The following is a 22393-nucleotide window of genomic DNA, read 5'->3' as shown; positions in this document are numbered from 1 at the left end:
ACAGGGCTCAGGGTACGTGGTCTCAGCAGGAGTCCACCCTTCAGATCAATGTTCTGGAAATCAGAGCAGTGTATCTTGCCCTACTAGCCTTCCAGCAGTGGCTGGAAGGAAGGCAGATCCGAATTCAGTCGGACAACTCCACAGCGGTGGCATACATCAACCACCAAGGGGGACACGCAGTCGGCAAGCCTTCCAGGAAGTCCGGCGGATTCTGATGTGGGTGGAAGCCACAGCCTCCACCATATCCGCGGTTCACATCCCCGGCATAGAAAACTGGGAAGCAGACTTCCTCAGTCGCCAGGGCATGGACGCAGGGGAATGGTCCCTTCACCCAGACGTGTTTCAGGAAATCTGTCGCCGCTGGGGGATGCCGGACGTCGACTTAATGGCGTCACGGCACAACAACAAGGTCCCAACCTTCATGGCACGGTCTCGCGATCAAAGAGCGCTGGCGGCAGACGCCCTAGTGCAAGATTGGTCGCAGTTCCGGCTCCCTTATGTGTTTCCACCTCTGGCACTCTTGCCCAGAGTGCTACGCAAGATCAGATCCGATTGCAGCCGCGTCATACTTGTCGCCCCAGACTGGCCGAGGAGGGCGTGGTATCCGGATCTGTGGCAGCTCACGGTCGGCCAACCGTGGGCACTCCCAGACCGACCAGACTTACTATCCCAAGGGCCGTTTTTCCATCGGAATTCTGCGGCCCTGAACCTGACTGTGTGGCCATTGAGTCCTGGATCCTAACGTCTTCAGGATTGTCCCAAGGGGTCGTTGCCACCATGAGACAGGCTAGGAAGCCCACGTCCGCTAAGATCTACCACAGAACGTGGAGGATATTTTTATCCTGGTGCTCTGCTCAGGGAGTGTCTCCCTGGCCATTTGCATTGCCTACCTTTCTTTCTTTCCTGCAATCTGGGTTAGAAAAAGGTTTGTCGCTCGGCTCCCTTAAAGGTCAGGTCTCGGCGCTATCCGTCTTTTTTCAGAGGCGTTTGGCACGCCTTCCTAAGGTGCGCACGTTCCTACAGGGGGTTTGCCATATTGTACCCCCGTACAAGCGGCCGTTAGATCCATGGGATCTGAACAGGGTACTAGTTGCCCTCCAGAAGCCGCCCTTCGAGCCTCTGAAGGAGGTTTCACTTTCTAGACTATCACAGAAAGTGGCTTTTCTGGTAGCGATCACATCTCTTCGGAGAGTGTCTGAGCTGGCAGCACTATCATCCAAGGCTCCCTTCCTGGTCTTCCACCAGGACAAGGTTGTGCTGCGCCCTATTCAGGAGTTTCTCCCGAAGGTGGTATCCTCTTTTCATCTTAATCAGGATATCTCTTTGCCTTCGTTTTGTCCTCATGCAGTTCATCGGTATGAGAAGGATTTACATTTGTTAGATCTGGTGAGAGCACTCAGAATCTACATTTCCCGCACTGCGCCCTTGCGCCGTTCGGATGCACTCTTTGTCCTTGTCGCTGGTAAGCGCAAAGGGTCGCAGGCTTCTAAGGCCACCCTGGCTCGATGGATCAAAGAACCAATTCTTGAAGCCTACCGTTCTGCTGGGCTTCCGGTTCCATCAGGGCTGAAGGCCCATTCTACCAGAGCCGTGGGTGCATCCTGGGCATTACGACACCAGGCTACGGCTCAACAGGTGTGCCAGGCAGCTACCTGGTCGAGTCTGCACACTTTCACCAAACATTATCAGGTGCATACCTATGCTTCGGCGGACGCCAGCCTAGGTAGAAGAGTCCTGCAGGCGGCAGTTGCCTCCCCGTAGGGGAGGGCTGTCTTGCAGCTCTAACATGAGGTATTTCTTTACCCACCCAGGGACAGCTTTTGGACGTCCCAATCGTCTGGGTCTCCCAATAGAGCGCCGAAGAAGAAGGGAATTTTGTTACTTACCGTAAATTCCTTTTCTTCTAGCTCTTATTGGGAGACCCAGCACCCGCCCTGTTGTCCTTCGGGATTTTTGGTTTGTTTGCGGGTACACATGTTGTTCATGTTGAACGGTTTTCAGTTCTCCGATGTTACTCGGAGTGAATTTGTTTAAACCAGTTATTGGCTTTCCTCCTTCTTGCTTTTGCACTAAAACTGGTGAGCCAGTGATCCCACTGGGGGTGTATAGCCAGAAGGGGAGGGGCCTTACACTTTTTAGTGTAATTGCTTTGTGTGGCCTCCGGAGGCAGTGCTATACACCCAATCGTCTGGGTCTCCCAATAAGAGCTAGAAGAAAAGGAATTTACGGTAAGTAACAAAATTCCCTTCATTATTCCAAGATATATTGAAAGTTGCTCGCGTCAAAATCCCTTTAAGTATCCTTGCTCATTATGATGCAGAATATAAGAGGTGGAAACATTCATGCAAATGTTGGAGATCTGATTTTTGCGTGTTGTCCTGGGCCAATTTGAGGCTATTAAAATTGCATGGGTTGTAAATAGAAGTCTGATGATGAAGTTACTACTTGCAGGGATTACCTTTGCCGATGTTTTAACATTTTTGTATTTCAGAAATCGCATCTCTAGCAGAAGAGTTCAAGAGTGATTTGGTACCGGATCAGGGAGCCGAATATGATCAATTGATCGAACTAAACTTGGATGAGGTGGGCACGGCTTTCATGTTTGAAGTGTTGGTTTATTTTCCCTGATCATTTCCAGTGTAGATTCCTGGCAGTTTTGTAAGATTTGCTACTTAATATTGTGAGACAAAATATTACTTGGACTAGTCCAAGTGGCGTGCACTCGTCTCTTCACAGGCTCGATCATTTTCACACCCACAGAGACATAATTGATGTCACAAGGCCCTCTCTACCGATCTGTTTTAAGGCATGAAGAATAAAAGTCATAAAATTTGCTTAATTTTCATCAAATTTCAGATATTTCCATAAAATAAATGCAAGTCTTATTGACCTAAATGTTTACCACTAACTTAAACCGCAAAGTATTTGTGAGACTCGCAATGACTTTCTATATGGGACCCCTCCCCAGGCCATCTGACTGTTAGCAACTCTCAAACTATGGGGATAGCTGCACTCATTGTACAGTCACGTTAAATGTGCTAAATTGGGGGGCAGAGGACCCTCTTTGTGTAGAATAGCAGGAGGTTCAGAAATCTAGCCCCTACATAATGGATTATGGCTTTGCACTATCAATAATATATCTTTAATGAAAATACACCTTAAATTTTATACAGCCTCGGAGTGTGGTATAATCACCAAATTTGGCACTTTAACCAAAAAGTATTGTGCATCTTTAAATTTGATAGTGTAAACCAGACAGTCTTAACCCCTTCACGACCATGGACGGAAAGATCCGTCCTTGTGCCCTGGGCCTTAACGACCAAGGACTGATCTTTCTGTCATGGCGGAATCGCGGCACCGGAGCCTCCGGTGACTGCGATCGGTTAACATAAACCGCAGATTCGGGGAGGAGGGGGCCTGTACCTGACCTCAGGAGGGGTGGTGCCTCCTCCCCGGACCTACGGAGGCTGTGATTGGCTGACGAACGCCGCTCAACCAATCACAGCCACTGTAATGTTCCAGCCATTTAAAATGACTGAAACATTGAAATCCAGCCCTGGCCAGTGCAGCTGTAGCACTGGCCATTGGCTGGAGCTGGGTGACCTCACTGGATCACCCTCCCCCAGCTCCACTGCTCTGATTGGAGAGATCGGCCTTGTGACCGATTTCTCCAATCACAGTGGACCTGTTGCCGGTGACCGCCCCCATCAGCTTCCCTTGTCCCTGCAGCACGCTGAGCACAGTGAGTGTACACAGTGCAATGGCAGGGCGACAAGATCCGGTCCCATGCTGTTATGAGACCGGGGCATGGGACCCGGAAGTTGCCGCGCTGCCATTGCACTGCATGAAAAGCGTCCCGATCCGCCGCCGCTGCCCTCCGCGATCTGCCACCTGTCTCCCCGATCTCCTGCCCGCACCCTCACCCCCACACCTCCCGATCCGGAGCCGCCCTCCATCTGCCACAGTGCCACCGCTCCCCCCAATCTGCTGCCCGGCCCCTCACCTCCGTGCAGCAGATCGGAGGGAGTGGTGGCACTATGACAGATGGAGGAGGACAGGGATCGTGCACCCTGTCCTCCTCCATCTGTCATAGTGCCACCGCTCCCTCCGATCTGCTGCCCGGCCCCTCCCCCTCGTGATCGGTGCTCGCCCCCTCCCCTCCGTGATGTGCTGCCCGGCCCCTCCCCCTCGTGATCGGTGCTCGCCCGGCCCCTCCCCCTCGTGATCGGTGCTCGCCCCCTCCCCTCCGTGATGTGCTGCTCGCCCCCTCCCCTCCGTGATGTGCTGCTCGCCCCCTCCCCTCCGTGATGTGCTGCTCGCCCCCTCCCCTCCGTGATGTGCTGCTCGCCCCCTCCCCTCCGTGATGTGCTGCTCGCCCCCTCCCCTCCGTGATGTGCTGCTCGCCCCCCTCCCCTCCCCTCCGTGATGTGCTGCTCGCCCCCTCCCCTCCCCTCCGTGATGTGCTGCTCGCCCCCTCCCCTCCCCTCCGTGATGTGCTGCTCGCCCCCTCCCCTCCCCTCCGTGATGTGCTGCTCGCCCCCTCCCCTCCCCTCCGTGATGTGCTGCTCGCCCCCTCCCCTCCCCTCCGTGATGTGCTGCTCGCCCCCTCCCCTCCGTGATGTGCTGCTCGCCCCCTCCCCCCCCCCCCCTCCGTGATGTGCTGCTCGCCCCCTCCCCCCCCCCCTCCTTGATGTGCTGCTCGCCCCCTCCCCCCCCCTCCGTGATGTGCTGCTCGCCCCCTCCCCCCCCTCCGTGATGTGCTGCTCGCCCCCTCCCCCCCCCTCCGTGATGTGCTGCTCGCCCCCTCCCCTCCCCTCCGTGATGTGCTGCTCGCCCCCTCCCCTCCCCTCCGTGATGTGCTGCTCGCCCCCTCCCCTCCCCTCCGTGATGTGCTGCTCGCCCCCTCCCCTCCCCTCCGTGATGTGCTGCTCGCCCCCTCCCCTCCCCTCCGTGATGTGCTGCTCGCCCCCTCCCCTCCCCTCCGTGATGTGCTGCTCGCCCCCTCCCCTCCCCTCCGTGATGTGCTGCTCGCCCCCTCCCCTCCCCTCCGTGATGTGCTGCTCGCCCCCTCCCCTCCCCTCCGTGATGTGCTGCTCGCCCCCTCCCCTCCCCTCCGTGATGTGCTGCTCGCCCCCTCCCCTCCCCTCCGTGATGTGCTGCTCGCCCCCTCCCCTCCCCTCCGTGATGTGCTGCTCGCCCCCTCCCCTCCCCTCCGTGATGTGCTGCTCGCCCCCTCCCCTCCCCTCCGTGATGTGCTGCTCGCTCGCCCCCCTCCCCTCCCCTCCGTGATGTGCTGCACGCTCGCCCCCTCCCCTCCCCTCCGTGATGTGCTGCACGCTCGCCCCCTCCCCTCCCCTCCGTGATGTCCTGCACGCTCGCCCCCACCTCTCACCCCCGTGATGTGCGCTCCCCTCCCCTGTCGCCGCCGTGATGTGCGCTCCCCTCCCCTGTCGCCGCCGTGATGTGCGCTCCCCTCCCCTGTCGCCGCCGTGATCCAGCTGCCTAGATCCATCCTGTAGGGTAACTATCCCCAATCTCACCGCCCCCTCCCCCATCCGCCCCACCCTATCCCAGCCGTCGTCTCACAATCACAGATGCTCCCTTTATATGCCGCTGCCGCCCCCCCCCCCCATCTTCCGCTGTTTTTTTTTTTTTTTTTTCTATGCCATGGGGGTCTAGTTTCCAAAATGGGGTCACATGTGGGGGAGCTCCACTGTTTCGGCACCTCAGGGGGTCTCCAAACAGCATGGAATACGCTAATTATCCCAGACAATTTTGCGTTTGAAACGTCAAATGACGCTCCTTGCCTTCCGAGCCCTGCTGTGCGCCCAAACATTTTATTTCCACCACATATGAGGTGTCTGTGTACTCAGGAGAAATTGCACAATACATTTTATGGTGCAATTTTTCCTGATACCCTTGTGAAAAAAAAAGCTACCTGGTTGAAGTAACAATTTTTTGTGGTAAAGTTTTTTTTTTTTTTTTTTTTTTTATTTTCACGGCTCAACTCTATTCACTTTTGTGAAGCCCCCAGAGGCTCAAAGTGCTCAATAAACATCTAGATAAATTCCATGAGGGGTCTAGTTTCCAAAATGGGGTCACATGTGGGGGAGCTCCACTGTTTCGGCACCTCAGGGGCTCTCCAAACGCAACATGGTGCGGCTAACGATTCCAGCTAATTTTCTGTTCAAAAAAGTCAAATGGCGCTCCTTCCCTTCCGAGTCCTGCCGTGCGCCCAAACAGTGGTTTTTCGCCACATATGAGGTATCTGCGTGTTCAGTAGAAATTGCCCAACAAATTTTGGGGGTTCATTTAATCCTGCTACCCTTGTGAATATGCAATATTTGAGGCTAAATTAACATTTTTGTTGCAAAAAGTAAAATGTTCATTTTTTTCCTTCCACATTGCTTTAGTTACTGTGAAGCACCTGAAGGGTTAATAACCTTCTTGAATGTGGTTTTGAGTAGCCTGAGGGGTGCAGTTTTTGGAATGGTGTCACTTTTGGGTGTTCTGTGTCATGTAGACCTTTCAAAATTGCTTCAAATGTGATGTGGTCCCTAAAAAAAGTGGCTTTGTAAATTTTGTTGTAAAAATGAGAAATTGCTCATAAACTTTGAACCCCTATAACTTCCTTAAATTTTTTTTTTTTTTTTCCCAAAATTGTTCTGATGTAAAATAGACATGTGGGAAATGTTATTTATTAATTATTTTGTGTCATATGTCTCGTTGGTTTTAGAGCATAAAAATTCAAAGTTTGAAAATTACAAAATTTTCAAAATTTTCGCGAAATTTCCGTTTTTTTCACAAAGAAATGCAAAAAATATCGGCCTAAATTTACCACTAACATGAAGCCCAATATGTCACGAAAAAACAATCTCAGAATCACCGGGATCCGCTGAAGCGTTCCAGAGTTATAACCTCATAAAGTGACACTGGTCAGAATTGCAAAAAATGGCCTGGTCTTTAGGGTCAAAATAGGCTTGGGGCTGAAGGGGTTAAAGGAATATTCTCAAGTTGACTCTTGAGTAGCTGATGGCTCTACAGTCTCCCTTATTTCCTAGTTGTTGGAGAGGCAGACACTTCACCTTAGGTGACAGTTCTGTTCATTTCCCTTTTTACTACTGTCATTGTCATGAAGTGTACACTGCCACTTTTTGCATATAGAGGTAACAGATGATTTGAACAAGCACACAACTCAGGAAAGTGTGAGCTGTAATTAGGAGAACTGCTCTGGAATTAGATCGTGGGGGACGGGTTGTGATTATGCAGGACTGATAAAAGGAGCTTATTCTGGAGCCAACAAGGTGAGCAGCTACCTATTTTAGAGAAAGTATTGGGCTTATGGGGATTTATGAGTTAACGCTTCCCTTAGAATATACATACTGCACATACTCTGCTGGGTACTAGTGGTCAAACTTCATGGGAAATGAGCTGTACACTAAGAGAAAAGCTCACAGCAGATGGCATGAGAACAAGCTTGAAATTGATTTTATTTATTTTTTTTTTTTTTCTTTGAGCTAGCACTGGTGTCATTTACCAGTGTTTTATGATAGAGTAGACAGTCTAAAATTTTAAAATGTTTGCGTTTTTCACACCAGTTTGAAGCAGTTAAAAGAAAAAAAAAATGGATGAAGCTGGGCAAGAGCCATATGGGGCATGGCTACACCTGCCCAACAAATGCATTAAAAGTGCTGGCGTTTCTTCCTGTAGTAACATTGTTTGGCAAGACGCATGCCACAGAGGAGTTGCTCTGAATTCATTGTGGTGTGCGCCTCTTAATGAAGGTCTCGCTGGAGTACGATGTGCCAGGAAGTCCTGAAGACTGCCATACACAATGCCAGTCTTGATAAATGGATCCTGGTGTGTCTGTGTGTGAGGGGGGGGGGGGGAGGGGGTGGTGAGGATTCCTCTATATCTGCCACCCTTGCTAGTTATGGCATAATTATAGTGCATTCAGCTTGATGTGCGCTGAAGTGTCTGAACCACTACAGAAGCATTACCACATAAGTACAAAAGTATATCCAGTGGCACGCAATAATATAAGGATACCTTGGCATTACTGCTATAAGAATATAGGAGAAAGGAGAAAAATACATAGCTAATGTGGAAAAATTAGTAAAGACATGGGCATTACTTACTGTTTTGGAAATATTGACAAAAAGATTCTTAGCTTATGTATTTGCCAATCCATGTGAGCCCGATGACCCTCGACAAGGTGCCAAAGCATCCTTATATTAGAGTGCCACTGGATATGCTTTTATAGTGGTGTGTGTGGTTTTTTTGTTTTGTTTTTCTTTGTCGCTCCATTGGGAGACCCAGACAATTGAGTGTATAGCTTCTGCCTCCGGAGGCCACACAAAGTATTACACTTTAAAAAGTGTAACCCCTCCCCTCTGCCTATACACCCTCCCGTGCCTCACGGGCTCCTCAGTTTTTTGCTTTGTGTTGAAGGAGGCACACATTCACTCAAGCTCCACATTTTAGTCAGCAGCAGCTGCTGATTGTATCGGATGGAAGAAAAGAGGGCCCCCACAGGGCCCCCGGCATGCTCCCTTCTCACCCCACTAAGTCGGCAGTGCTGCTAAGGTTGAGGTACCCATTGCGGGTACAAAGGCTGGAGCCACATGCCGTTTTCCTTCCCCATCCCTTAGAGGCTCTGGGAGAAGTGGGATCCTAACCGGTCATCCATTCACTGGGACCGGGCTCCCTCCGCAGCCCCTATGGGATTCTGACGGACAGGAGACTTGGTATCATCAGGGACAGGGCCCTGCATCTAAAGGTACTCTGTGTCCCCTTGGGGACGGTGCATGGAGCGGTTTTGTCACAGACGCTGCAGCGGCTGCTGTATTTTTATGACGACCGGGACTACCGCGCCGACCGCGCCTGTTTGCCGGCCGCGGTATTAACTTTAGTCCCCGGCTTCATGCGGCCTAGTTCCATAACTCCCGCCCCCGGGCCTGCCAGTCAGGGGTAAGGGCAGGACCCCCCCCCCCCCTCACTGATCACTGTGGGGCACCAGATTCCCGAACTTTATTAGTCGCCGCCCACGGCTCCCTCCTCCCCTGAGAACTCCGGCAGCCATTTTTTAAACACATTCTGCCGGTGGAGGACTTCTGGAACGAGCTCTGCAGCTCTGGGAGATCCAAGGCAGGGAATCTGGTGGACACACACCGCTTTGGGCGGTCGGTAAGCCACACCGGTCTCCCGGTGCTGGTCCCCCTAGGGTGCCGAAGTGTATGTATGTGTGTGTGTATATGTATGTGTGTATATATATATATATATATATATATATATATATATATATATATATATATATTATATATATATATATATATATATATATATATATATATTATATATATATATATACACACATACATTTTCTCTGTTCGGCCCGCATTGTTTTGCTTTTGGCTATATACCCTCAGTGATCACTCTCCTAAGAGACAACAGCATGTCGTTCACAAGGAGCAAGGGTGCCAAGACACAGGGTTATTTTGCAACCTGTACCTCTTGTGCGGCTATGCTACCTGCAGGTTCCACCTACCCTCACTGTGAGCAATGCTCGGGCCCTGTTGCACTCGCTCAGCCGGGGCCCTCGGCTCAGGTAGAACCGCCGGCTTCCCCTGTACAGGTGACAGGGACAGAGTTTGCAGTTTTAGCTGAGAAACTCTGAGTCGCTTTCACAATCCATGGCTCAGTCTATGGACAAATGGTCTGCTAAGATACTAGAAGCCTTGCAGTCCAGATTGGCCCTTACACAGGCCCCGGGCACTGCGGGATCATCGCCCCCAGGCCCCTCTCGGTCTGCGCCGCAGCGTGCTCATGGGGTGGCACCTAGGTCTCACGGGGAGGACTCCGGCACGGACCGCAGTCCCAGACCGGCTAAGCGGGCTCGCTGGGAATCTTCCCCGACTTCATCACGCTGTTCGGGGTCTCAGCTTGAGGACTCTCTGGAGGATGAAGCGGAGGTCGCAGCTCAGGGCTCTGACCCTGACGTTGCTCTCAATCTTGATACACCTGAAGGGGACGCCATAGTAAATGACCTTTATAGCGTCCATCAACCAGGTGCTAGATCTTTCTCCCCCCAACTCCACCTATTGAGGAGTCTGCTTCACAGCAGGAGAAACACCAGTTTAGGTTTCCCAAACGTACACGGAGTGCTTTTTTCGATCACTCTAACTTCAGAGATGCTGTCCAGAAGCACAGAGCATTTCCGGACAAGCGCTTTACTAAGCGCCTTAATGACACACGTTACCCCTTCCCCCTCTGACGTAGTCAATGGTTGGGCTCAATGTCCCAAGGTGGATCCTCCAGTCTCTAGACTGGCGGCTAGATCCGTAGTATCAGTAGCAGACGGTTCATCGCTCAAGGATGCCACTGACAGGCAGAGCTCCTAATGAAATCCATCTATGAAGCCACAGGCGCATCTTTTGCCCCGGCCTTTGCAGCCGTGTGGGCACTCCAGGCTATCTCAGCTTGTCTGTCTGAGATTAATGCGGTCACACGTACCTCTGCTCCGCAGGTTGCGTCTTTGACTTCTCAGGCGTCGGTATTTTCATCCTACGCCATGAATGCCGTCCTGGACTCGGCTAGCCGTACAGCGGTAGCATCCGCCAATTCGGTGGCAGTCCGCAGGGCCATGTGGCTACGCAAATGGAAGGCAGACTCTGCGTCCAAGAAGTTCTTAACCGGTTTGCCATTTTCTGGCAACCGACTGTTTGGCGAGCGATTGAATGAAATTATTAAGCAATCCAAGGGAAAGGACTCGTCCTTACCCCAGTCCAAACCAAACAGACCTCAGCAACGGAAAATTCAAGCGAGGTTTCGGTCCTTTCGGCCCTCAGCCAGGTCCCAATCCTCCTCGTCCAACAGGCCACAGAAGGATCAAAGGAACTCTTATGCATGGCGGTCTAAGTCACGTCCTCCAAAGACCGCCGGAGGCACCGTCTCCAAGGCGGCCTCCTCATGACTTTCGGCCTCCCCAAACCGCATCCTCGGTCGGTGGCAGGCTCTCCCGCTTTTGCGGCGCCAGGTGGCCACATGTCCAAGACCGATGGGTGAGAGACATTCTGTCTCACGGTTACAGGATAGAGTTTTGCTCTCGTCCTCCGACTCGTTTCTTCAGAACATCTCCGCCCCCCGAGCGAGCCGATGCACTTTTTCAGGCGGTGAACACTCTGAAGACAGAAGGAGTTGTGATCCCCGTTCCCCTTCAGGAACGTGGTCGCGGTTTTTACTCTAACTTGTTCGTGGTGCCAAAAAAGGACTGATCATTCCGTCCCGTTTTGGACCTCAAACTGCTCAACAGACACGTGAGAACCAGACGGTTTCGCATGGAATCTCTCCGCTCTGTCATCGCTTCGATGTCCCAAGGAGACTTCCTAGCATCAATCGACATCAGGGATGCTTATCTCCATGTGCCGATCGCACCAGAGCATCAACGCTTCCTGCGTTTCGCCATCGGGGACGAACACCTTCAGTTTGTGGCACTGCCTTTCGGCCTGGCGACAGCCCCACGGGTCTTCACCAAGGTCATGGCATCCGTTGTGGCGGTCCTACACTCTCAGGGCCACTCGGTGATCCCTTACTTAGACGATCTCCTAGTCAAAGCACCCTCCCGGGTGGCATGTCAACACAGCCTGACCGTTGCTCTGGAGACTCTCCAGAGGTTCGGGTGGATCATCAATTTCCCAAAGTCAAAATTGACTCCGACCCAATCACTGACTTACCTCGGGATGGAGTTTCATACTCTCTCAGCGATAGTCAAGCTACCGCTGGACAAACAGCGTTCGCTGCAGACAGGGGTGCACTCTCTTCTTCGGACCCAGCCACACCCCTTGAGGCGCCTCATGCACTTCCTGGGGAAGATGGTGGCAGCAATGGAGGCAGTCCCCTTTGCGCAGTTTCATCTGCGTCCACTCCAATGGGACATTCTCCGCAAATGGGACAGGAGGTCGACGTCCCTAGACAGGAACGTCTCCCTTTCTCTGGCAGCCTAAACCTCTCTTCAGTGGTGGCTTCTTCCCACTTCTCTGTCGAAGGGAAAATCCTTCCTGCCCCCATCCTGGGCTGTGGTCACGACGGACGCGAGTCTGTCAGGGTGGGGAGCGGTTTTTCTCCACCACAGGGCTCAGGGAACCTGGACTCCGACAGAGTCCTCCCTTCAGATCAATGTTCTGGAGATAAGGGCAGTGTATCTAGCCCTAAAGGCGTTCCATCTGTGGCTGGAGGGCAGGCAGATCCGCATACAGTCGGACAACGCCACGGCGGTCGCGTACATCAACCACCAGGGCGGCACGCGCAGCCGTCAAGCCTTCCAAGAAGTTCGGCGGATTCTGCTGTGGGCGGAGGCCACAGCCTCCACCATCTCCGCAGTTCACATCCTGGGCGTAGAAAACTGGGAAGCGGACTTTCTCAGTCGCCAGGGCATGGACGCAGGGGAATGGTCTCTTCACCCGGACGTGTTTCAAGAGATCTGTTGCCGCTGGGGAACGCCGGACGTCGATCTCATGGCGTCACGGCACAACAACAAAGTCCCGGCATTCATGGCACGGTCTCAAGATCACAGAGCTCTGGCGGCGGACGCATTAGTTCAGGATTGGTTGCAGTTTCGACTGCCTTATGTATTTCCTCATCTGGCAATGCTGCCCAGAGTGTTACGCAAGATCAGGTCCGACTGCCGCCGCGCCATCCTCTTCGCTCCAGACTGGCCGAGGAGGTCGTGGTACCCGGATCTGTGGCACCTCACGGTGGGTCAACCGTGGGCACTCCCAGACCGACCAGACTTGCTGTCTCAAGGGCCATTTTTCCATCTGAATTCTGCGGCCCTCAACCTGACTGTGTGGCCATGGAGTCCTGGCTCCTAGCGTCCTCAGGCTTATCTCAAGATGTCATTGCCACTATGAGACAGGCCAGGAAACCAACGTCCGCCAAGATCTATCACAGGGCTTGGAGGATCTTCTTATCCTGGTGCTCTGATCAGGGTTTTACCCCCTGGCCGTTTGCCTTACCCACTTTTCTTTCCTTCCTTCAATCCGGAATGGACAAGGGTTTGTCTCTCGGCTCTCTCAAGGGACAAGTATCGGCGCTTTTCCGTGTTTTTTCAAAAGCGTCTAGCCAGGCTTCCGCAGGTCCGCACGTTCCTGCAGGGAGTTTGCCACATAGTCCCACCTTACAAGCGGCCGCTGGAACCCTGGGATCTTAACAGGGTTCTAAGGGCTCTTCAGAAACCACCTTTCGAGCCGCTGCGGGATGTCTCTCCATCACGTCTTTCGCAGAAGGTGGCTTTTCTAGTGGCAGTTACATCGCTCCGTAGAGTGTCGGAGCTTGCAGCGCTGTCATGCAAAGCCCCCTTCCTGGTTTTTCACCAGGATAAGGTGGTTCTGCGTCCGGTCCCGGAATTCCTCCCTAAGGTGGTATCCCCTTTTCATCTCAATCAGGATATCTCCTTACCTTCATTTTGCCCTCATCCAGTTCACCAATGTGAAAAGGATTTGCACTTGCTAGATCTAGTGAGAGCACTCCGGATCTACGTGTCTCGCACGGCGCCACTGCGCCATTCTGATGCGCTCTTTGTCCTTGTTGCTGGCCAGCGTAAGGGGTCGCAGACTTCCAGGTCAACCTTGGCTCGGTGGATCAAGGAACCGATTTTTGAAGCCTACCGTTCTTCTGGGCTTCCGATTCCTTCAGGGCTGAAAGCCCATTCTACCAGAGCCGTGGGTGCGTCCTGGGCATTGCGGCACCGGGCTACGGCTCAGCAGGTGTGTCAGGCGGCTACCTGGTCTAGTCTGCACACTTTCACAAAACACTATCAGGTGCATACCTATGCTTCGGCAGATTCCAGTCTAGGTAGGCGAGTCCTTCAGGCGGCGGTTGCCCACCTGTAAGAGGGGGCCGTTTTCGGCTTTTTATCGGGGTATTCTTTTACCCACCCAGGGACTGCTTTTGGACGTCCCAATTGTCTGGGTCTCCCAATGGAGCGACAAAGAAGGGAATTTTGTTTACTTACCGTAAATTCCTTTTCTTCTAGCTCCTATTGGGAGACCCAGCACCCGCCCCTGTTCCCTTCGGGCTGTTTGTTTTTTTGTGTACACATGTTGTTCATGTTGAATTGTTCCTTTTGGTCCATGGTTTCAGTTCTCCGAACATCCTTCGGCTTGAATTTACCTTAGACCAATTTATAAGTTTCCTCCTTCCTGCTTTTGCACCAAAACTGAGGAGCCCGTGAGGCACGGGAGGGTGTATAGGCAGAGGGGAGGGGTTACACTTTTTAAAGTGTAATACTTTGTGTGGCCTCCGGAGGCAGTAGCTATATACCCAATTGTCTGGGTCTCCCAATAGGAGCTAGAAGAAAAGGAATTTACGGTAAGTAAACAAAATTCCCTTTTTTTTTTTTTTTTTTTTTTTTTTTTCCCCGGTAGCGCCTGTTCACATTTGTTGAAGCTGCTGGTCAGTTTTCTGATATAGTTGTATTAGGACATAGTGTCACTTTCAGACTTGAAAAAATGCGGCTTGTTCAGGAACCCCCAAAACTAGTGGTAAGGACAGCAAAGCATGGGGACAGATCATGTAGCCAAAGTGAAGCAAAACAAAACCCTACATATTGTGCACTTTGACTAATTGGTATTTTTACATTTAAATTCCCCCCCCCCCCCCTCCTTGTTTCTGATACCAGACTAGGTACATGGCAGCTAGCCAATCACTTGGAGATTGGGAGAGCACAGACTGACTTCCTTCTGAATTGTTTCCTGTTGTATTGGTAGTATTCGTTTTTCTTGTGCACATTAAAAGAAATATAACTTTTTGTCTTCCATAGTTAAAACCACACATCAATGGACCTTTTACCCCTGACCTGGCAAACCCGGTATCTGAGGTAGGAGCTGTTGCAGAACAGAAAGGATGGCCTTTGGATATCAGAGTTGGTAGGTTGTGCCGGAAGACTGAAATCTTTTAATGGAACTGCAATTGTGTAACCTCGTTCTCTGCTTCTGCTAGGCCTTATTGGCAGCTGTACAAACTCAAGCTATGAGGATATGGGCCGTGCAGCTGCTGTAGCAAAGCAAGCCTTGGCACACGGGCTGAAATGCAAATCTCAGTTTACGATCACTCCAGGCTCCGAACAAATCCGAGCCACCATTGAGCGAGACGGCTATGTGAGTATTGGCTCATCTATTTCTATAGAATTATTGTAATGATGTATCTTCTAGTATTCATAGTTGTAATTACCAATTGTGTTCATAAAAGCAGCTAATGATATAAATAAAAATATCAAAACCAAATGTTAATTTTAACTTTCCAAGGAAAAGATGAAGAAAACTAAAGTGTAGTGCAGGGGTTACACTTACTTTCTCATTCATGTGAGACTTATGGCTGCTGGTGTCTTTGTATTTCCAGTCTGCCATTCTTCGTGATGTGGGCGGCGTGGTACTGGCCAATGCCTGCGGACCCTGTATTGGTCAGTGGGACAGGTATGTTATTTCAGACCATTCCTGGCAGTTTCTTATAACTTTGTCTATATAAAGAGCAGTATCTGACTTTTCTGCAGGAAGGATATTAAAAAGGGAGAAAAGAACACAATTGTCACATCCTACAACAGAAACTTCACTGGAAGGAATGATGCGAATCCTGAGACTCATGCATTTGTCACATCCCCAGAGGTATTTATTTTGCAAAAAACTGAGGAATTAAAGGCGATGTTCTGCAGAATGTGATGCTAGTGAAAGGGTTTACCTCCTAAAGCAGGTATATCAGCAATCCACGCAAATGGCGTGCAGGGTGGATAAAAATCTTGATTTTTTTTTTTAAAAAAATCAAAAAAAATCAGATTTTTTTTGATTTAAATCATTTGATTTAAATCAGATTTTTTAATCAAGTTGTACACAAGCAAAACTTTGTCTTTTTGCAAATCTAATTGTTTTACACAAATAAAAATATTAAAACAGTTGATTATGAAACCTAATAATTTTTATTTGCACTATTAAACACTCAGAATTGAACTACAGAGAGTAAAGCTGGTGTCACACTAAACGACAGCGACAACGACGTCGCTGTTACGTCACCATTTTCGGTGACGTAACAGCGACCTTGTAAGTCGCTGTTATGATCGCTGCTTAGCTGTCAAACACAGCAGAAGCAGCGATCATAAGGTCGCTGTGCTACATGTGCAGAGAGCAGGGAGCCGCGCTTAGCGCTGGCTCCTTGCTCTCCTGCAGCACACATCGGGTTAATTAACCCGATGTGTGCTGCAGCTACATGTCACAGTTCAGAGAGCAGGGAGCCGCGCTTAGCGCTGGCTCCTTGCTCTCCTGCAGCACACATCGGGTTAATTAACCCGATGTGTGCTGCATCTACATGTCACAGTGCAGAGAGCAGGGAGCCGCGCGCACTGCTTAGCGCTGGCTCCTTGCTCTCCTTGCTACAGTATGCATCGGGTTAATTACCCGATGCATACTGCAGCCACATGTCACAGTGCAGGAGCCGGCACTGGCAGCAAGAGCGGAGGCTGGTAACCAGCGTAAACATCGGGTAACCAGGGAAAGGTCTTCCCTTGGTTACCCGATGTTTACGCTGGTTACAGCTTACCGCAGCTGCCAGTGCCGGCTCCTGATCGCTTCATTTCGTCGCTCTCTCGCTGTCACACACAGCGATGTGTGTGTCACAGCGGGAGAGTGACGACCAAAAAATGAAGCTGGACATTCAGCAACGACCGGGCGACCTCACAGCAGGGGCCAGGTCGTTGCTGGATGTCACACACAGCGACAGCGACGGGACGTCGCTGCAAACGTCACAGAAAATGGTGACGTAGCAGCGACGTCGTTGTCGTCGTCGTCGTTATGTGTGACACCAGCTTAAGTACTTTTTAACAATAGCCTATCTCTTACGTTTGAAGTAAGCAAACATCTTCAGTGAATACATCAGTCCTTTAAGCCTACTGTTTATTTAGGACTTTTAATAGGAAAACCAGTTGTCCTGCTTTAGCAGTTCCTAAAGGCCCCGTCACACTAAGCAACATCGCTAGCAACATCGCTGGTAACGAACAACTTTTGTGACGTTGCTAGCGATGTTGCTGTGTGTGACATCCAGCAACAACCTGGCCCCTGCTGTGAGGTCGTTGGTTGTTGCTGAATGTCCTGGGCCATTTTTTAGTTGTTGCTGTCCCGCTGTGAAGCACAGATCGCTGTGTGTGACAGCGAGACAGCAACAACTAATGTGCAGTGAGCAGGGAGCCAGCTTCTGCGGAGGCTGGTAACCAATGTAAACATCGGGTAACCAAGAAGCCCTGTCCTTGGTTACCCGATATTTACCTTTGATACCAGCCTCCTCCGCTCTCACTGTCAGTGCCGGCTCCTGCTCTGTGCACATGTAGCTGCAGCACACATCAGGTAATTAACCCGATGTGTGCTGTAACTAGAAGAGCAAGGAGCCAGCACTAAGCATTGTGCGCTGCTCCCTGCTCTGTGCACATTTAGCTGCAGCACACATCGGGTTAATTAACCTGATGTGTGCTGTAACTAGGAGACTGGGGGCTGGACACTGGTTGCTGGTGAGCTCACCAGCAACTCGTGTAGCCACGCTCCAGCGATCCCTACCAGGTCAGGTTGCTGGTGGGATCGCTGGAGCGTCGCAGTGTGACAGCTCACCAGCAACCTCCTAGCAACTTACCAGCGATCCCTATCGTTGTTGGGATCGCTGGTAAGTTGCTTAGTGTGACTGGACCTTAAGCGGTTTCGGACTGTTGTGTGCACAAAACCAAATGAAGAAAACAATCTCTCTACTCCTGCGGATGAAGCCGATGCAGTCAGTAGCTGAGTAGCTAGATTTATTATCAACAAGTTTGGGCATGTCAACTGAATGCAGGGAAAAAGAAACTAAACCAAAACTGAAAACCAAGCTAGAAGTGTGGAATTAAAGGGGCAGTATGAACAAAATGTGGAGGCAATTAATAGTTTATACAATTAAGACATGCTGCTTTTAAACACCTACCTATTGCCATATAGTAAAACAAAAGAAGGGAATTTTGTTTACTTACCGTAAATTCCTTTTCTTCTAGCTCCAATTGGGAGACCCAGACAGTGGGTGTATAGCTACTGCCTCTGGAGGCCGCACAAAGAACTACACTTAAAAGTGTAAGGCCCCTCCCCTTCTGGCTATACACCCTCCCGTAGGAGTACGGATTCCTCAGTTTTAGTACCAAAGCAAGAAGGAGGAAAGCCAATAACAGTTTCAAAAACAAATTCAATCCGAGATAACAAGATCGGAGAACTTAAGAAACAACATGAACAACATGTGCACCCGAAAAACGAAACCCTAAGAACAAATAGGGCGGGTGCTGGGTCTCCCAATTGGAGCTAGAAGAAAAGGAATTTACGGTAAGTAAACAAAATTCCCTTCTTCTTTTTCGCTCCCTAATTGGGAGACCCAGACAGTGGGACGTCCAAAAGCAGTCCCTGGGTGGGTAAAAAAGATACCACATGAACGGGCTGTCAGACAGCCTCTTCCTACAGGTGGGCCACCGCCGCCTGAAGGACCTGTCTACCTAGGCTGGCATCTGCCGAAGCGTAGGTATGCACTTGATAGTGTTTGGTAAACGTGTGCAGACTCGACCAGGTAGCCGCCTGGCACACTTGCTGAGCCGTAGCCTGATGCCGCAATGCCCAGGACGCACCCACGGCTCTGGTAGAATGGGCCTTCAGTCCAGATGGAATCGGAAAGCCCAGCAGAACGGTATGTGTGAAGAATTGGTTCCTTGATCCACCGCGCCAGGGTGGATTTGGAAGCTTGCGATCCCTTATGCTGACCAGCGACTAGGACAAAGAGCGCATCAGAACGGCGTAGAGACGCCGTGCGAGAAATGTAAATCCTGAGTGCTCTCACCAGGTCCAACAGATGTAAACACTTTTCAAATTGGTGAACTGGATGCGGACACAAAGATGGCAAAGTGATATCCTGATTGAGATGAAAGGAAGAAACCACCTTGGGAGAAAACTCTGGAATTGGACGCAGTACTACCTTGTCTTGGTGAAACACCAGGAAGGGAGATTTGCAAGATAACGCCGCTAGCTCGGACACTCTTCGAAGAGACGTGACCGCCACAAGAAAAACTACCTTTTGTGAAAGCCGAGAAAGGGAAACCTCTTTCAAAGGCTCGAAAGGCGGCTTCTGGAGAGCAATGAGAACCTTGTTCAGATCCCAGGGTTCCAATGGCCGTCTGTAAGGAGGAACGATATGACAAACTCCTTGGAGAAACGTGCGTACTTTAGAAAGCCGTGCCAAGCGCTTCTGAAAGAATACGGATAGCGCGGAGACTTGACCCTTAAGAGAGCTAAGCGACAAACCTTTTTTCCAACCCAGACTGCAGGAAGGAAAGAAAAACTGGCAATGCAAATGGCCAGGGAGAAAACCCTTGAGCCAAGCACCACGCTAAGAATATCTTCCACGTCCTGTGATAGATCTTAGCTGAGGATGGTTTTCTAGCCTGTCTCATTGTGGCAACAACTTCATGAGATAAACCTGAGGCCGCTAGGATCCAGGACTCAATGGCCACACAGTCAGGTTCAGAGCCGCAGAATTCAGATGGAAAAACGGCCCTTGAGACAGCAAATCTGGACGGTCTGGTAGTGTCCACGGTTGGCCTACCGTGAGATGCCACAGATCCGGTTACCACGACCTTCTTGGCCAATCTGGAGCGACGAGTATGGCTCGATGGCAGTCGGACCTGATTTTCCGGAGAACTCTGGGTAACAATGCTAGAGGTGGGAACACAAAGGGGAGTCGGAATTGCGACCAATCCTGAACCAAGGCGTCTGCCGCCAGTGCTCGGTGATCGTGAGACCGTGCCATGAAAACTGGGACCTTGTTGTTGTGCCGTGACGCCATCAGATCGACGTCCGGCGTCCCCCAGCGGCAACAGATCTGCTGAAACACGTCCGGGTGAAGGGACCATTCTCCTGCGTCCATGCCCTGGCGACTGAGAAAGTCTGCTTCCCAGTTTTCCACGCCTGGGATGTGAACTGCGGATATGGTGGACGCTCTGCTTTCCACCCACGTCAAAATCCGCTGGACTTCTTGAAAAGCTTGGCGACTGCGTGTTCCCCCTTGGTGGTTGATGTACGCCACCGCCGTGGAATTGTCCGACTGAATCCGAATCTGCTTGCCTTCCAGCCATTGTTGGAAGGCCCGCAGGGTAAGATAGATTGCTCTGATTTCCAGAACATTGATCTGCAGGGTGGACTCTTCCTGAGTCCACGTCCCCTGAGCCCTGTGGTGGAGAAACACCGCTCCCCACCCTGATAGGCTCGCATCCGTCGTGACCACTGCCCAGGACGGGGGAAGGAACGACTTTCCCTGTGACAATGAGGTGGGGAGAAGCCACCAACGCAGAGAGTCCTTGGCAATCTGAGAGAGGGAGACAGTCCTGTCGAGGGACGTCGATTTCCCATCCCATTGGCGTAGAATGTCCCATTGTAGAGGGCGCAGATGAAACTGCGCGAACGGGACTGCCTCCATTGCTGCTACCATCTTTCCTAGGAAATGCATGAGGCGCCTCAGTGAGTGCGACTGGCTCTGAAGGAGAGATTGCACTCCAGTCCGTAGCGAGCACTGCTTGTCCAGTGGAAGCTTCACTATCGCTGAGAGAGTATGAAACTCCATGCCAAGATAAGTCAGAGATTGGGTCGGGGTTAGATGAGACTTTGGAAAGTTGATAATCCACCCGAAACTCTGGAGAGTGTCTAGTGCCACCTTCAGACTGTGCTGGCATGCCTCTTGAGAGGGTGCCTTTATAAGCAGGTCGTCTAGATACGGGATGACCGAGTGACCCTGCGAGTGCAGAACAGCTACTACTGCTGCCATGACTTTGGTGAAGACCCGGGGGGCTGTTGCCAGACCGAAAGGTAACGCTACGAACTGCAGGTGTTCGTCGTGTATGACGAAGCGTAGGAAACGCTGATGCTCTGGTGCAATCGGCACGTGGAGATACGCATCTTTGATATCTATTGATGCTAGAAAATCTCCTTGAGACATTGAGGCTATGACGGAGCGTAGGGATTCCATCCGGAACCTCCTGACTTTTACGTGTCTGTTGAGCAACTTTAGATCCAGGACGGGTCGATACGATCCGTCCTTTTTTGGGACCACAAACAGATTGGAGTAAAAACCGTGACCTTGTTCCTGAAGAGGGACGGAGGTCACCACTCCTTCCGCCTTTAGAGCGGCCACCGCCTGCAACAGAGCATCGGCTCGGTCTGGTGGTGGAGAAGTTCTGAAGAAACGAGTTGGCGGACGAGAACTGAACTCTATCCTGTACCCGTGAGACAGAATATCCCTCACCCAACGGTCTTTGACGCGTGACAGCCAAATGTCGCCAAAGTGGGAAAGCCTCCCACCGACCGCGGGTGTGGGAATCGGAGACTGCAAGTCAGGAGGACGCCGTCTTGGCAACGGTTCCTCCGGCTGTCCTTTTTGGGCGTGACTGAGACCTCCAAGAATCTGAGCGTCTCTGGTCTTTTTGAGTCTTTTTTGACGAGGCGAATTGGGACCTGCCCGGTCCTCGAAAGGACCGATAACCAGACTGACCCTTCCTCTGTTGGGGTTTGTTTTGTCTGTGTTGCGGTAAGGATGAGTCCTTACCCTTGGAGTGTTTGATGATTTCATCCAAACGCTCTCCAAACAATCGGTCACGAGAAAAAGGCAAATTGGTTAAGCACTTCTTGGAATGAGAATCTGCTTTCCAATGTCTCAACCACAGGGCCCTACGCAAAACAACGGAGTTGGCTGACGCCACTGCCGTGCGGCTTGTAGCGTCAAGAACAGCATTAATCGCGTACGACGCGAATGCCGCCATTTGCGAGGTCAATGGTGCTACCTGCGGGGCAAATGCACGTGTGACTGAGTCGACTTGCGCAAGCCCGGCTGAGATAGCTTGGAGTGCCCATACGGCCGCAAAAGATGGCGCTAATGACGCTCCAATCGCTTCATAGATGGATTTCAGCCAGAGCTCCATCTGCCTGTCAGTGGCATCTTTAAGTGCCGCTCCATCTTCAACTGCAACCAAGGATCTAGCTGCAAGCCTGGAAATTGGAGGATCCGCTTTTGGACACTGGGTCCAACCCTTGACCACCTCAGGGGGAAAAGGATAGCGTGTATCTTTAAGCCGTTTAGAAAAACGCCTTTCAGGATAAGCGTGGGGTTTCTGGATTGCGTCTCTAAAGTCAGCGTGGTCCAGAAAAGTGCTTAATGTACGCTTAGGGTATCTGAAATGGATTCTCTCGTGCTGCGAAGCTGACTCCTCTACAAGAGGAGCTGGTGGGGAAATATTTAACATCTTATTGATGTTAAATATAAGATCATTAACTATGGCGTCACCATCTGGTGTATCTAGATTGAGAGCGGT

General features: G+C 51.2%; 1 protein-coding gene across 1 annotated transcript in view; it reads left to right on the top strand.

Moving 5' to 3' along the window:
• The window catches only part of ACO2 (aconitase 2), a 70229-nt gene that overhangs the window by 24427 nt on the left and 23409 nt on the right, over positions 1 to 22393 (top strand). Inside the window, exons 7-11 of the mRNA XM_075321873.1 lie at positions 2492 to 2583; positions 14819 to 14924; positions 14998 to 15155; positions 15397 to 15470; positions 15548 to 15659. Of these exons, the coding sequence (XP_075177988.1) occupies positions 2492 to 2583; positions 14819 to 14924; positions 14998 to 15155; positions 15397 to 15470; positions 15548 to 15659 (542 nt within the window). The remainder of the gene's footprint in view (positions 1 to 2491; positions 2584 to 14818; positions 14925 to 14997; positions 15156 to 15396; positions 15471 to 15547; positions 15660 to 22393) is intronic.

Source organism: Anomaloglossus baeobatrachus, chromosome 8 (assembly GCF_048569485.1).
Source record: "Anomaloglossus baeobatrachus isolate aAnoBae1 chromosome 8, aAnoBae1.hap1, whole genome shotgun sequence".
NCBI classification, from domain to species: Eukaryota; Metazoa; Chordata; class Amphibia; order Anura; family Aromobatidae; genus Anomaloglossus; species Anomaloglossus baeobatrachus.
Note: the sequence above shows the minus strand (reverse complement) of the source record. Positions and strands in the feature narration are given on the sequence as shown.